Below are 15309 nucleotides of genomic sequence, written 5' to 3'. Positions count from 1 at the left end.
AGCTGTGCCTAGTATTGCTGTGACCCAGGTGTAGGACCTTGCACTTGGCATGGTTAAACTTCATGAGGTTGGCGTCAGCCCACCTCACAAGCATGTCAAGGTCCCTCTGGATGACATTCCTTCCCTCCAGCGTTATCAACCAAACCACACAGCTTGGTGTCATCGGCAAACTTGCTGAGGGCACACTCAATTCCACTGTCCATGTCAGCGACAAAGATGTTGAACAAGACTGGTCCCAACACCAATCCCTGAGAGACACCACTCATTACTGGTCTCTAGTTGGGCACTGAGCACACCACTGCTTGCCTGTGTGCACACCACTGCTCTTTATCCACTGTGTGGTCCACCTATCAAATTGATGTCTCTCCAATTTAGAGATAAGGATGTCGTGCGGGACAGTGTCTAACGCCTTGCACAATCCAGGTAGATTACGTCAACTGCTCCACCCCTGTCCATCAGTTCTCTGTAGCCCCATCATAGAAGGCCATCAAATTTGTCAGGCAGGATTTCCCCTTAGTGAAGCCATGCTGGCTGCCACCAACCACATCGTTGTTTTTCATGTTCCCCAGCATTATTTCCTGAAGAATCTGCTCCCAGATTTTGCCAGGCACAGAGGTGAGACTGACTGGTCTGTAGTTCCCTGGGTCATCCATTTTCCCCTTCTTGAAAATGGCGGTTATATTACCCTTTTTCCAGTCTTCAAATCTCTAGGTCAAAGTGACCTGGTTTTACTTTTGGCTTCCAACATTCTGACTTTACACATTCCAAACATAGCGCTTATGCTTTATTCTCAGTAGCACTGCATTATGATTTATTACCTACACAGAACTGTAGGCTCTTGCTGCATTTTGCAGATGAATACAGTCTGTGCTTTCCACAGAGGAGCTTTAACATGGCTTCAGGCCACAGTATAAGATGAGTGCAGAGAAGGCATGCCATCTCTAGAGTGCACACAACAGAGTGTCCTGAACATTTCTGCAGGTGGGAATATAAACTATCCATAAGCCAAAGCAGCTCAGCTGCGAAATACCAGAGACATCAGCCCTAAAGTATTCCTAGCATCTAACCACAGGGATATTGATCTCTGTCAGCTAGGAATGGAAGAACATGGATGCAGTGAAGACAAAATTACCTGAATCCTCTGCCTCTCCATCATGGTTTAAGCCCACATGGTAACTCAGAACCACGCAGCTGCTCACTCCCTTCCCCACCTTCTTCCTTCTGGTTCCCAAAATGATGGGGAGAAGAACTGTAAGAATGTAACTCCCACAGGTCGAGATAAGAACAGTCCCGTAACTAAGGTATAACACAAACCACTACTGCTACCACCAATAATAATGATAAGGGAAATAATAAGGGAAGAGAATACAATTGCTCATCACCCGCCGATTGAAACCCAGCTCGACCTGAGCAGCAATCTCAGTTTCTATACTAAGCATGATGTGCTGTGGTGTGGAATACCCCTTTGGCCAGTTTGGGTCAGGTGTCCTGTCTCTGCTTCCTCCCAGTTTCCCATGCCCCTCCTCACTGGCAGAGCGTGAGACTGGAAAAGTCGTTGATCAGAGTAAACATTACTGAGCAACAACTAAAAACATCAGTGTGTGTGGAGACAGTGTTCTCACAGCAGAATGGGTATTTGGTACATGAGCTCTGAATAACTCCGAGGGATACAACAAGGCCGTGGGAGGCCCGAGGAAGCCTAAGCAAGCAAGATAAGAAGAAGCTGGAATTCACTGAGTTATGAGAACTGTGGACTGTTGGCAAGCGTTCGAGGTCAAGTTCTCACACCTGTGCTTAACCAATTATATGTTAGTCAATAAGGGTCTTCAAGACAAGTATCCAATCATGATATGCCAAATTGCTGCAGGTGTGTGTAAGCAATAGTATATAAGGAGGTATGCTTTGCAATAAATGGCTTTTTGTCTGATCATTTTGATCTCTGACTGAGTCCTTTCCACAGCAAGTGTGTTATCAGCATTGCTCTCAGACTAAAGTCGAAAACACAGCACTGCACCAGCTACTGAGAAAGAGAAAAATGATTGCTACAGCTGAATCCAGGACAACACTCTCTATGCAGAAACATACCTGGAACTTCAGATATAAATCATAAAACTTTACTGAAAAATCTGAATTTTCTTGTGCAGATCAGTTATCTGTTACCATTTTACATTATTTTGTTAAAACCTCTCTCATCTTCATTCTGTATTAGACAAGTCAGGTAATTAATGCTTTATGTAAAAATGCGTCTAGCAAGAATCTGCAAACTCTCACCTGGAATTCAGATATGCACAGAAACATCAGAAAACCAACGCTTGTTAGGTTCTCAGGGAGCTATTATAATGTAAATAATAGTCCATGGCGGCAAAAACATGAATTCTGCTTGTGTTCCCATGACTGAGTACCATCTACAAACAGGCATCCTGTAATTAAATTGTATTAGCTGAATTAAGGAAACACCTGCAGAACTCGGTTGAGACTACATCCCTGTTGTGCCAGCTGTGCAGTAAGAGACCTGTGTATCTGGAACAGCTACACCCAAAAAGTCAAGGAAGGAAAGTGGAGGAAGAAAGGACACATTAGTATCTTTGACGATAAACAGTTGACACCTGGAGTGTCTCTATTCTTTGTCCAAACTTGCACTTGAGGCCTGGACCTGAAAGAAGAAACCATAGGAACCAACTCAGCTCTGAAACATTTCTGACTCTTCCTTGAGTAAGTGCAGCCATTTCACAAGTCTGGAAAGAGCTGCTGAAATGATGTGGTGACTTTAAAACCACTTTAAATAAAAGCAAGTTGAAGAGCTCTAAAAGAAGTTAGTGATATCACAGTTTACTAATCTTCTACCTTTCGTAAAACACGGTATTCATTAACTACTGATTCTCAAGGACTTTAGTCAGCAATAACTTACCATTTGGTTGGGAGACCAATTTTTTCTCTCCTTCAATCCTAAGGACTGGAAGTCTATTTAAAATTGAAAATAACAGGTTTTTTTGCTCATTTGACTCACAATCTTTGAAATGTTACACTAGTATATATTACTTACACAAATAAGTCTACTTTTGTATTTACCCAAATCCATGATTATTCAGACATGGCCTGAAGTTTTCAGGACTGGCTCTGGAAAAGTATTTTAAGTGAGAAATACATTAAGTCTTATATGGTGAACACTCACACATCCTTCAAAATTCAGGGCTAAAACTACTGTTGGTAGTTGTAGCTCACTCAGCACAACCTCAGACTTTTATGTATTCCACTTGTGTCCAGGAGGGGAATAAGACTATTGAGGATTCAGGCACATATTGTATTCATCAGTTTTGTAAAGGACCAATGGTTTCTCACCTGCTGTGTAATAGTGTCCCAGGGCCCCTCCTGCAGACGATCCTGGTAACATGCATGAACACTTCTCCATATTTCATCCAGAGTTAAAGGTCTTCCATCTGTGGAGGGGGAGAAACCACCACCCAAAGTCAAAGCTTTTAAGCATGCTGTATCTTTAATACAGAACAGCAAAAGTAAGTCTGAAAATACAGATTACCATGAAACAGATGGGAAAATAACAGCAAAACACTCCCTCCTGGACCCATAACTCCAAAGCCACATTGTTCCAATGCTGACTTGAGGGTGCATATAAAACTATCCTGATTCCCTCTTCAGCTTTCCTTTCTGTCACCTGAGAGCAACAACTTACTGTTCTGTTTGTAAGGTGTGAAGTCTAACTGATTTTGTAAAATAATGCTTGGGTAAGATAAATTCAAAACTACAAATAATATCATTAACAGCTATTCCACTGTAAATACATGCAATTCACATTGAAAGAGTGGAAAAAAATCTGCAAAATTCTGCTAACAAAATTTACCACAATTTGGTAACCTACATGCCTATATTTTTTTCTTCAGCAGCATTTATATAGCATTGTTGTATCAGGTTTTTATCTGTGATATTAGAATTATGCCAAAGATATTAGTGTCAACCTCTTGGAAAATAAGCATGTCCATTTTTTCCTGAATTTTTGTTTTTGGCAAGCAGCAATAGAATATTTTTGTATACTTTCAGTAAGTGGCTCCATCCTAGTATTTATTAGGTGTCAGAAACCATTATTCTGTCTTAAATAATTTTATCCTACTGACATTTTCATGTCTCTAAAATGAAGATTTATTCACCCAATTAACATTTGAATGCCATGTTTAGATATAACTTAAAACCAGCTGCCTACAGCCTCTGTTTTATCTTATTTTCTGCACATCTTTATAAAAAAGCACCAAATTCTGAACTTAAGAAAGCACCATAGAGCAGAAGCATGTGGCAATTCATGTATCTGATGAGGTAACAGCTTATAAACTTGCTATACTATGCCATCCTCATGAACATGAGACTACTGAAGTTGTCACGCCCTATGTCTTATGATGGCAGACACCAGAGCTGTGCTGGAGATAGTCTACATTTCTAAGAAATCTGTTACAAGAATGTAAGTTAAGTTTAGAAGGATATATTTATGCTCAGATCATCTGTGTGCCGGTAACAGCAAGATGCTGTGCATACTTGTAATTCTCTGTTTTCTATTTCACCCTGCAAAAAGAATCCAGAGAAAGCCCAAATGTAACATCTACAACAACACACATTCTAATGCAGGATTTGATATGCCATTCTATATTTTGTTCTGTACACCCTTCTTTGTGAGTTTTTACAACAAGCAAATTCAGATTGTACATATGGAATGGATTTTACTCTGACCCTTACCACTAATCTCATTTACAGAAACAATCAAGTATTATTGAAGCATTAATCATAGTTAAAATTGAGTTTTGTCTTTACCTTATTATTTCATGCATGTGAAGCAGTTTATCTTCAATCCTATTTCAGTATAAATTAATTTAATTTCAGAGAAAAATACAAATACATCCAACCCGAAAGTTTCACTTCACATTCAAGTGAGATAATAGACAGTAACTAGAGAGTAATTGCAGTGTTTCACATAGGTATAAAAAATTGACCTGGGCATTCCGATGATGCACTTCCATACTGAAATAGGTTTGGATTTAAATTTCCCTAAGTTTTTAATTCTCTGCACTATTTTAACACAATTCACTAAGCTTTAAATAAGTTTTGAATGGAATGTGGTTTTTAAACTGAATAAGCTTTCACACATGCTCCCAAGTAGTGTATTCCTGTAAACTCTTATTTAACTGACTAGCTGACTTTTCTAGAAGATGGAAGGCCAAATACAGCAGGAAAAGAATAAGTTATCAATACTTAAAATGAATGAGAAGTTCAGCTACAGAGCTAGGAACTCAAGACCCTTGCAAAAGGAGATGTGGTGGATGGGTAGTTTCCCCATCCTCTTTTGCAGGGTGAAGACCTGAAAGTCTGATGTTTCCTCATAAAAAAAAAAAAAAGGCGAGAAAAAGAAGAAGAAAAAAAAAAAAGAACAAGAAAAAGAAAAGGAAAAGAAAACCCCCAACTATGGTAAGATCTTAAAATGAATGACAGAAGGACTATTTGTTAGAAAGCATCTGGGGAGGAAGAAGAATAGTTTTTACTTTTTGCAGTCTCTTTTGGGTTTTCTCCTGTTTCTGTGTCAGAAGGTAAGTGTGGACAATAAAACCCATTTCAGGTAGCATCTGGATCTGTGTTTCATATTTCAAAACTTCTCTGTGAGAATTTGGTCAGCTCTTTAGGGTAATATAAGTGAACTCATTTTATTCACAAGCTTTTGTATATTCACAAGGTTTGTATAAAACATGTATCTGTATTCTTTGGACACTCTGAAACCCCTTTTTCCAAGGCTGCCAGTATTCACATGTTTAGCAGCCCACTGAGACCTCAAATATCCAGCTGGGCTGGCAGAGCAGCCTGTAATTGTTGCTGCTAGCAACAAGAGGCCACTGTGGTACCTGCTGAGCCAAGCAGCCTCTCTGTTTCTTGTTTTATTCTTTCCTGTGATGGAGCTGAACTCAAAAAAGTTCAGCCAGAAAAAGAAGGCAGCATCAGCATCAAGCCAAGAGAAGTGGCAGGAAAGGAAGGCAGAGGCTTCAGATTCACCCAGCAATACATTTATTCATCATCCACCCACAACAACACAGATGCTGAGGTGCTTGCAGCTTGTCCCAAGTCTCATCCCAAGTCTAGCTGGGAGCAGGTATGCAGACCAAAGTGAAAGCTTGTGATTACATGTATATTTTCTATCATTCAGCCCATTAAATAATGACAGTGAAAGAAAATGTATATTACAAAGAAACAGCTGCTTGTGGGTCATGCCAGATTTACTGTACCTTTGTCCAGAGCTCTTGCCGATACTGTCACAGATCTGGCATGCACCACATCACCAGCTCATCATTACTAACCCGGGCTTGGACAGAATGAACTTGACATGTACCTAGCAAGAAAGGCCAGAAGAACATGGGCAGTAGCCAACTAGTATTTTTATTAAGAGAAAGGAGATAAAGGATAGGAGTCAAGCACTCCAAACTATGGGTTTTGTCTCTGATATAATTATAGGCTCCATCAACCAGTTCATCTGTCTTACCAGTCGGGCAAGAATGACTACAGCCTTTCCACCACAACCTCAAATTTTTATTATTCAAACTGTCCAGACTATGACAACTTTATTCTGAGAAAAGCTCCTTGATGGTCCACTTGGGGTTAACTCACTTATGTCACCCAAATAAGAAACAGTTACAAAGCAGATGGTTGAGTGCCCCCTCACAGTAGCAAGGTGCAGCATTAAGACTAACTTATGAGTTACAGATCCCAGCTGACTTGGCACCTTAATTTCTGTAAAGAGCAGAAATTCCTTAAACATACAAATTTCATATCCATTTTCAGAGAAAATTTTCAAGCTTCCCAAGTTGCTGTATTCTGTTTTCTTGATGTTTACTGAGGGCTTTTAATAATTTCCTGGGTTTCCAATTAAAGGTTATTTGACACTTCTGGTGAAACAGTGCACAAATCATTTTGAGGCTTCATTCTGGCACACTTTCCAAAGAAACGCTCTTAAGAAAACATTGCCACAAAAGAAAAAAATACTCTTACACCTTAGGAGAATATCTGATTATACAAATTATTCCATTTTATTTCTGTCCAAGGCCACAATAAAAGCAGTTCATATGGGACACAGCCTTAGGAAGAGCTGTCTTTGTGAGAAAGAAGATAGTGGTCGCATGCTTCTGAGTTCAGGGAGTAAATTCGTATTCTGGAAAGAGCATCAGTGAAGCCCAACATGGTTATGAGTACAGAATGTCATGCCTTCAGGGCTGGAGAAAGTCACATTACCTTTACAAGCTTCCTCTCTCTATAACTACTGATTAGCATGGGTTTTTTTTGTTGGGAGAGATCTATCTGTATGTCAGAGAGCTAGATGTATTTTGAGCAGGTTAACATGAGAATCCCATTACTTCTCTCTTTTCTAGAGGAGTTAGGCTGCAGTCCTTATTGACTCCCATTAGTTCTGCTCTTTCTTTTCAGTGCTCAGTGTCATGATTATTCTTCTGCCTTTGTAGGAAAAAATACGAAGAGATGTTTGAGAAATGCAGGGTGATTCCTGAACGATGTCTGTGTTGCTGCTACCTCACCATTGGTGGAAGAGGTTTTTTGAATATCTGGCTTCATACAATGACAGTTCAAGAAAAGACCAAAGTTCCTTGACATCTTAAGGACTAATAAAAGGCAAAAATACTCCGCTGATTAAAGAAAGCTTACTGGACCTAACCCAGCCCATCTGGCTCATGCCAGCATTGAAGGGGAAGGCTAATTGCCTAAACCATCTGTCTCTAAGAGGGCTAATTGCTGACATCAGATATCAGCAGGGGTTCATGCTTTTCTTCAACAACCTATATGGTAATCTCAGAAGCCAGAGAAAGAAAGAAGGGCTCCCACTTCTGAACGGTATGGCATGCGTAAGACTGATTTTGGAGAAGTAATAGCTAGGTCTCTGATGCTCTGAAGTATTGAGTACCATTGCCCTGGGCTCCTGACAAGAGTGGGGCTTCAGTAAGTGTGATTTTATGAATACATGCCACATGGGAAGTACCATAAGGTACTGAAAAATGTTTCCTACCTGTGTATATATATGTAGCATAAACATACCTTCTTGTATCCAGCAACGATCCCAAACATGTTTTCAGACAGTCATAATACTTGATTGTTATTTTCAGCTTAAGTATTTGCCCTTGCACAAACAAGATCTTCTCTGTAAATCTAAACAAGTTTTGATGTCTCTCAAAAGTGCTCAGTTGCAATTAAAAATTCAAGCCCTTACCTTACGCTATCTTCACCAAAAATAGAGATCTAAAGAAGAATTCCAGAAAATCATAGAATCATAGAATGGTCTGGGTTTAAAAGGGCCTTAAGATGATCTAGTTCCAACCCCCCTGCCATGGGCAGAGACACCTCACACTAAACCATGTCACCAAAGCCTCTGTCCAACCTGGACTTGATGGAGCATTCACAGCTTCCCTGGGTAAACCACCCTAGTGCCTCACCACACACACAGTAAAGAACTTCTTCCTTATATCTAACCAGAATTTCCTCTGTTTGAACCCATTACCTCTTCTATCACTACAGTCCCTAATGAACAGTCCCTCTCCAGCATCCCTGTAGGCCCCCTTCAGATACTGGAAGGCTGCTATGAGGTCTCCACGCAGCCTTCTCTTCTCCAGGATGAACAGCCCCAGCTTTCTCAGCCTGTCTTCATACGGGAGGTGCTCCAGTCCCCTGATCATCCTCGTGGCCCTCCTCTGGACTTGTTCCAACACTTCCATGTCCTTTTTATGTTGAGGACACCAGAACTGCACACAATGCTCAAAGTGAGGTCTCACGAGAGCAGAGTAGAGGGGCAGGATCACCTCCTTTGACCTGCTGGTCACACTCCTTTTGATGCAGCCCAGGATACGGTTGGCTTTCTGGGCTGCGAGCACACACTGAAACCAGCTCATGTTCAGTTTCTCATAACCCAACAGACCCAGGGTCCTTCTCCACAGGGCTGCTCTGAATCGCTTCTCCGCCCATCTTGTAGCTGTGCCTGGGATTGCCCCAACCCCTATGCAGGACCTTGCACTTAGCTTTGTTGAACTTCAGGAGGTTTGCGCTGGCCACATCTCAAGTGTGTCAAGGTCCCTCAGAACCATTCAATTTAGACAGCAGCAAGGTAACCATAGGATGGAACTTCTTTCTGCCCTTCTGCAGGAAGAGCTGATCTACAATGTCTGAGCACAACTGCTAGCAGAGAGGAGTGAAAACTGGGTGTCCTCACTGACACAAGCTCCTGAAGATGATAACTACACTAGAGATGACAGGAAAATCTCTCAGCAACTTTATCAGAAGCCTTTTTCCTGGGAGGGACTGCAAGTCAATGAAAACTGAACTCATGTATGATGGGAGAAAGTTATGGTTTAATTGTTCTAGAAGTTTTGAAAGAGACTATTTGGAAGAGTGCAGATTTGCACAGACTGGCACCAGCTGCTATTATAACACACAAAATAAGGAAGTGAATATTGTAAAACAAGCAAAACTACTTAGGCTGAACAGAAGAATTACTATTTTCTAGGCAGGCCTTGAGGTGTAATGGCCACTTAACATTCTGCCAGAGAGGAAGCAGAGTTTTTAATTCAAACTCTCTGCCTTGCTCCTGGGGAAGGCAAGACAGGGCAGGGCTGTTGAAACACTGGAAGGAAGAGAGCTCACCTTCATCTTCTGCAACAAGTTCTAATTAATACGAGGATCAGTACGGACAGAATTCAAGGGAAACCAAGAACAGCTCACAAGAGACTTATGAGGAACCGATTGTATTACTTAATCTACAAATAATGCTAGGAATTTAGACTGGGAAATTGGTGTAGGTCTCAGAAGATTCTTCTCTGATTATTTTATAAAAGTGAGTATTACCACCTGTCTGAGGAACAAGGTGAGGAGCCTATCACATGAAGATTATTAATTACTTCAAATGAAAAAAAGAAAATTCAGGGCATTACCTAGAGTTTTTCTCATAACAGGTTCAGGACAAGACAAAAGATACTTTGCTCAGATACCCCACATGATTGTGAGCGACTGTCATCTGCAAGTTCCTCAAAATCCCATGTTTGGACCTTCACAGTGTCACACAGGCAAGCAATTTGCAGGGACAAAAAATTTTAGATTTTCAACAGTAAGCTATTAATAGTTAAAATCAGAGAATATTAGCTGAAAACATTACAGGAAATGTAATTATTGCCAGCATTCTGTATCCTTCTATCTTGAAGAGTCAGAGGTTCTTAAATGTTAAAAGAGAATGTTATATGCTGAGGAGAATCCAGGTGAATTTAGGAGTTACCCCCAAAAAAATCATTGTTTTAAATGGTGAAGGTTCTCAAGAAGTGCTTTAAAACACAATTGTACTTGTAGGAACAATTACGGGTTTGTACTGCAAGGGGAGCTGTTGGCACGTAATACTATGATTGTGCATTAGATCATCCACTAACTTTGTAATAGGCACTTCCAGCTATAAGGAGTCATGTTTCAACACCTCGGATTCCCTGATGCTGACAAGCCAAACAACTTGTTTTGTCTCTGTGAGCTCTCCTCTGGTGATTAACTGCTTATGGTGAATCCTAATTATATGAAAGTACAGTACAGTAGAAATAGTGTCCTATTTCCTCTACCTGCAGCATCTCCATCTTCTTCTTTAGAGACAGAAAACTATTAATTCAGCTAAAAACCAAGATGACATTTCTCAGGACCACAAATAGGTTAATCTGTCTCTTACAGCAAAAGTTTCTTCATCTTCCTGTCAGCACAGTAAATTTAAAGGCAAAACACTGCACATTTGTAAATGCCTGTAATAATTCTAGAAATAGATCTGCAGCAGGATGTGTGTAAATGAGTTCTGTTGGTGGTAAAGGCAGAGCAATGTCCCCAGTTCTCCATGTCCCAGTTTGAAAATTTACCCCAAATTATCCATTCCTGAAACTGCACCTCAGATTGAAACCTTTCCACCAGGGAGTCTATGAGAATTTGTTCTTCAATTTTAAATCTGAAGTGACTTTTAAAAGGCTAACACTGCAAAATTAGAAACCATTAAACAATATAAGGCAGAGAGTGATTAAATTTTCCAAACACATTCAAAGCAGCTTAAGCTACTTTTTAATTAAAAATGAAAAGATATCACTGGCAACATTCAGACATTTTTATCTAAATAAAGATTAGAAGATTATTCACAACACAAAAGATGCCGATCACAGAATTAATTAGGTTGGAAAAGACCCTTAAGATCATCTAGTCCAACTGTTAACCTAACACTGCCAAATCCACCCTGACCCTAAGCAGCACATCCACACAACTTTTAAATTCCTCCAGGGACAGTGCCCTGGGCAGCCTGTTCCAATGCCTGACCACCAGTTCACAGTGAAGAAATTGTTCCTAATATACATCTGAACCTCCCCTGATGCAGCTTGAGGCCATTTGCTCTTGCCCTGTCACTTGTTCCTTGGGAGATCAGCCACCTCTTGGCTCTGTTCTCTTTTCAGGCAGTTGTAGAAAGCATGAAGGTCCCTCTGAGCCTTCTCTTCTCCAGACTAAATCCCCCCAGTTACCTCAGCCATTCCTCATCAGACTTCTGCTCCAAGCCCTTCACCAGCTCCGTTGCCCTTTTCTGGACCCACTCTAGCACCTCAATGTCTCTCTTGTAGTGAGGAGCTCAGAACTGAACACAGGATTCAGGATGCAGCCTCACCTCAGGGCACCTTCAGTGCCCAGTACAGGGGCACAATCACTGCCCTGGCCCTGCTGGCCACACTATTGCTGATACATGCCAAAAGGCTGTTGGCTACCTGGGCACAAGCTGGCTCATGTTCACCTGTCAATCAGCACCCCCAGGTCCTTTTCCCAGCCACTCTTCCCCAACCTACCATGATGCATTGAAGGAGACTGAATGAAATGAGTTGGAAGATTTCAATCCCTCTAGCTACACAGTATTTGGGCAGAGAGGAAGAGAGTACAGCCACTGCTGCAGTGTGATTACTCTGTTTGCTGATTAAATAAGTGACTCTAACAGTGGCCTTGGCGGGAGGCTGTGTGCTCCTCTTTCCTTCCTGACAGGATGGTGAGTGAAATCACAGTGGCTATAGCAATTAAGTAATGGGTTACAAGTTGTGTGTGTCAGAGAGGAAAGAGTGTCAGTTGGTGTTTCAGGAGCCAGTTCTAACAGGTAGAAGAAGGCAACACCTTATTGGTATTATTATAAAGCAAATTTAAATGGAAAACAGCATACACTTTTGAAGGCACATTTAGACCCCAGCCTTGTGGCTCAAGTTCAGGCTCCAAAATAAACAGACACAGCTCTGCAGAAGCACTGTCATTATGTCCCCTTATTTTGTAGCCAAATTCAAACCTGTACCTTTAAGTTTTTGTATTCAGTTGAAGAAAAGAAAAAGAAAAATGACCTGCAGTTTCAACCCCAGGCAAGATGCCAGGAGCCAAAGATCAGCCTCTTTCAGGCTGAGATTATATCATCTACTCTGAGGTCCTGAAGCTCTTTGTCAGGACTATTACAAAATTTACTGAACAGCCTCATCTCTTACTTTCTTATTACATATGATCATTAATATGTATCTCAATGTAATACAAAATCTGTGTATTTAACAAATATCACATCCAAATTATTTTTATTCTTTACTTTGTCTAACAGAAGATTGGTCTTACCTAAAAAGCATGCCCTAAAGTAGAGCACAGGTACTTGGTAGCTGCTGGAGTACAAGACATGATATTCATAGCGAATCACTTCTTCTGTTGCACAAACTCCAGCTACTTGAGAATCATCCAAAAACTCCTATAACAACAAACACAAACAAGTAATAAATCAACTTTTTTATCTGTGTATCAAGAGAAAAGTAATTACTACTATTGTAATACATTCAGTAAATACACAGAACAGAAATAATGGCCATCACCCCTTTCACAGCAGTACTTATGTGGATTCCCAGGAAAAAAAGAAATTGAAGCCCAAACCCTACAAAGACATCTTACAGACTTACTTCCACAAAATGTGAACTGTGTGTAAGCATCTGCAGAACTGAAGTTTAAGTTCAGGCTGCCTTTCTAAGCAAAATACAAAAGCTCTCTAAAATGTTTATAGCACAATTAACTGGTACAACAAGGTGAGTAGAGCTGCAGCTCTCCTCAGTACCTTTAGTAGAGATCACTTCAAAAATGTATCCTTAAATAATATAGTTTTGCTTGCTAAAAGACAAATCAGATGTATCCACCAAAAATTCTCTTCTACCTTCTTTAAAGACTTTCTGCCAGCAGTTGTTTTTGCTAATAGTACTTCTAAAACTGAGACTTTTTTTTCCTGCTAATGTAGATTTCAGGTGTAAAGTAATTAAAACTTACGGTAAACTTGAAATAAAACACAAGAGATTGAACTTACTGCACTGAGATATACCCAGCTGCAGCACAGATTTCCTAACATTTCAAATCTATAGTCAAACAGTGGTAAGCACACAGTTGTCCTGACTTTCCAAAAATTGTTGCTACCTAACCTCTCTGAAAATTGAACCATTAAATTCATAGTAACATTAAATGTTAGAACAAACTTTCCAAGAAGACACCATGGGTGTGGACTTGTTTGGTTTTCAAACCCCTAAATTTACATGCATGAACTAAGCAACCATAATGCCCCACAGGTTGGGTGTGCATTTCATAATTTGACTATTGCCAAGCAACGGTGAATACTGGCTTACTGGCCCTGTAAAAGCTAAGTAGAAATGACTGAAGAGAGAAGAACCATCCTCCTTTGAATACTCTGCAGGTTTAACACACAAGAAATTTAAAGCTGTTTTAATTTCTATCTCACATCCTTAACTCAGCAACAAATTGATCTACGAAGAGATATAAAACCTGATGAACTATAACAGTATTGATACACAAGATGCTTCCAATTTTTTGTGATATCCCACATAAAAGTGATTTCCCCCAAATTGAGTGTATTGGACAACCAGATGCTGCAGAGGCACACGGAGAGAAGATCACAACTGGAAAGGCAGACTTTGGGAGGTTACAGACCCAAATACTGTAAATACGTTTTTGGACATTGAATGGAAAAGTCGTAAATGGGCACAGAACAGAAGGTTTCTGAGAAATTCTGGATGGCTGCAGGAACGGTTGATTTTATCTTACCGGGAAATAGGTATCTGAGGCACTGAAAAGGAATGTTAAAGAAAATGCTCTGTGTTAACCTAGTTTTAACAACTGTATGTGAAGGGATCCTAAGGATATAAAGGACAATGATGATAACAGTATCTGCCTTCACAGGTTAGGTACTGTATGCCCAGTTCCCATGTAAATGTGTAACAGATGAAGAAGGCAAGTTCTTTCCTCCTCACACATGTCCTACCTACTGATCAGATGTGAAATACAGATTAAAACAAGAAGTTTCTTCTCTACAGTAGGCTGAGCTTTCTTTAAAATTGATCCATTTTCAAGGCTTTAGTGAGAATAGTAACAGAAAGAACAGCAGCAGCCTGTGGGAACAAAAGACAAATACACACTGGTTTTCAAGTTTGTAGGGGTGGGGATGAGAAAGAGTCCTTATTCAGAACTGAACCTACATTAAACTTTAAAAAGGCCCTTCAGATGAGCCTCCTGCAATTAAAATCATACTGCTTTACAGACATCAATGTTTCACCAGATATTATGGCCTTGTCTACTGCTTAGTCACTAGCTTATGTTGTCCTAGAAGAATACTTCTCCTGGAAATGGCAAGACTGCCCATTCATGTATTAAATATTATTGTTCTAGAAAAAAGCTGTATGTACACACATATGTCTCACTCCTATATACTCTTCTACATATAATGGTAAAATGACTGCATACCCTTAAAGAAATACTGATATCTACTTAGTGACTATTTTAGACTGATAAAGGAGTCATAGTCTTTATTACCTCCAAATACTTAGGAAGACAAGTAAGTTAATACTCGTTCAAAAATTAAATACTCAAACCTGTATACCCTGAGGGAAAACACACTTTACTAAAACCCTGCTTCTTTTCTCAGAAAGTCATAAATTTCGCTAGGAACAACTTCATCATTAAGAATTCAACTTACTAGGTTAGCACAGATTTCAGCTGGTAAGTATCTTTTGCTAGATTAGATGAAGGAAAACAAAGGGAAGACTTTCTACTTTCACTGTTCCTTCAGACAGCCATGGAAAAGGCATAAGAATTCCTGCCATTATCAGACACAGGTACTTCCCAAAACATCCTATTATTTCCAGAGAAAGCTGATCTTATCCCAGAGTGGCCTTCCCAGTAGATGCACACAGTCTGATGGCAGGAGAAGCA

General features: G+C 40.2%; 1 protein-coding gene across 3 annotated transcripts in view; it reads right to left on the bottom strand.

Moving 5' to 3' along the window:
* ATG10 (autophagy related 10) overlaps nucleotides 1-15309 on the bottom strand; it is a 93706-nt gene that overhangs the window by 21102 nt on the left and 57295 nt on the right. For all 3 annotated transcript variants that reach the window (XM_031044371.2, XM_031044372.2, XM_005143768.2), the window contains 2 exons: nucleotides 12670-12796; nucleotides 3340-3437 (listed from right to left, as the gene is read on the bottom strand). In XM_031044371.2, coding sequence (XP_030900231.1) covers nucleotides 3340-3437; nucleotides 12670-12796 — 225 coding nt within the window. The remainder of the gene's footprint in view (nucleotides 1-3339; nucleotides 3438-12669; nucleotides 12797-15309) is intronic.

The sequence above is a fragment of the Melopsittacus undulatus genome, chromosome Z, assembly GCF_012275295.1.
Source record: "Melopsittacus undulatus isolate bMelUnd1 chromosome Z, bMelUnd1.mat.Z, whole genome shotgun sequence".
Taxonomy (NCBI): Eukaryota; Metazoa; Chordata; class Aves; order Psittaciformes; family Psittaculidae; genus Melopsittacus; species Melopsittacus undulatus.
The sequence above is the reverse complement of the archived record's forward strand: the minus strand, read 5'-3'. Positions and strand labels throughout refer to the sequence as shown.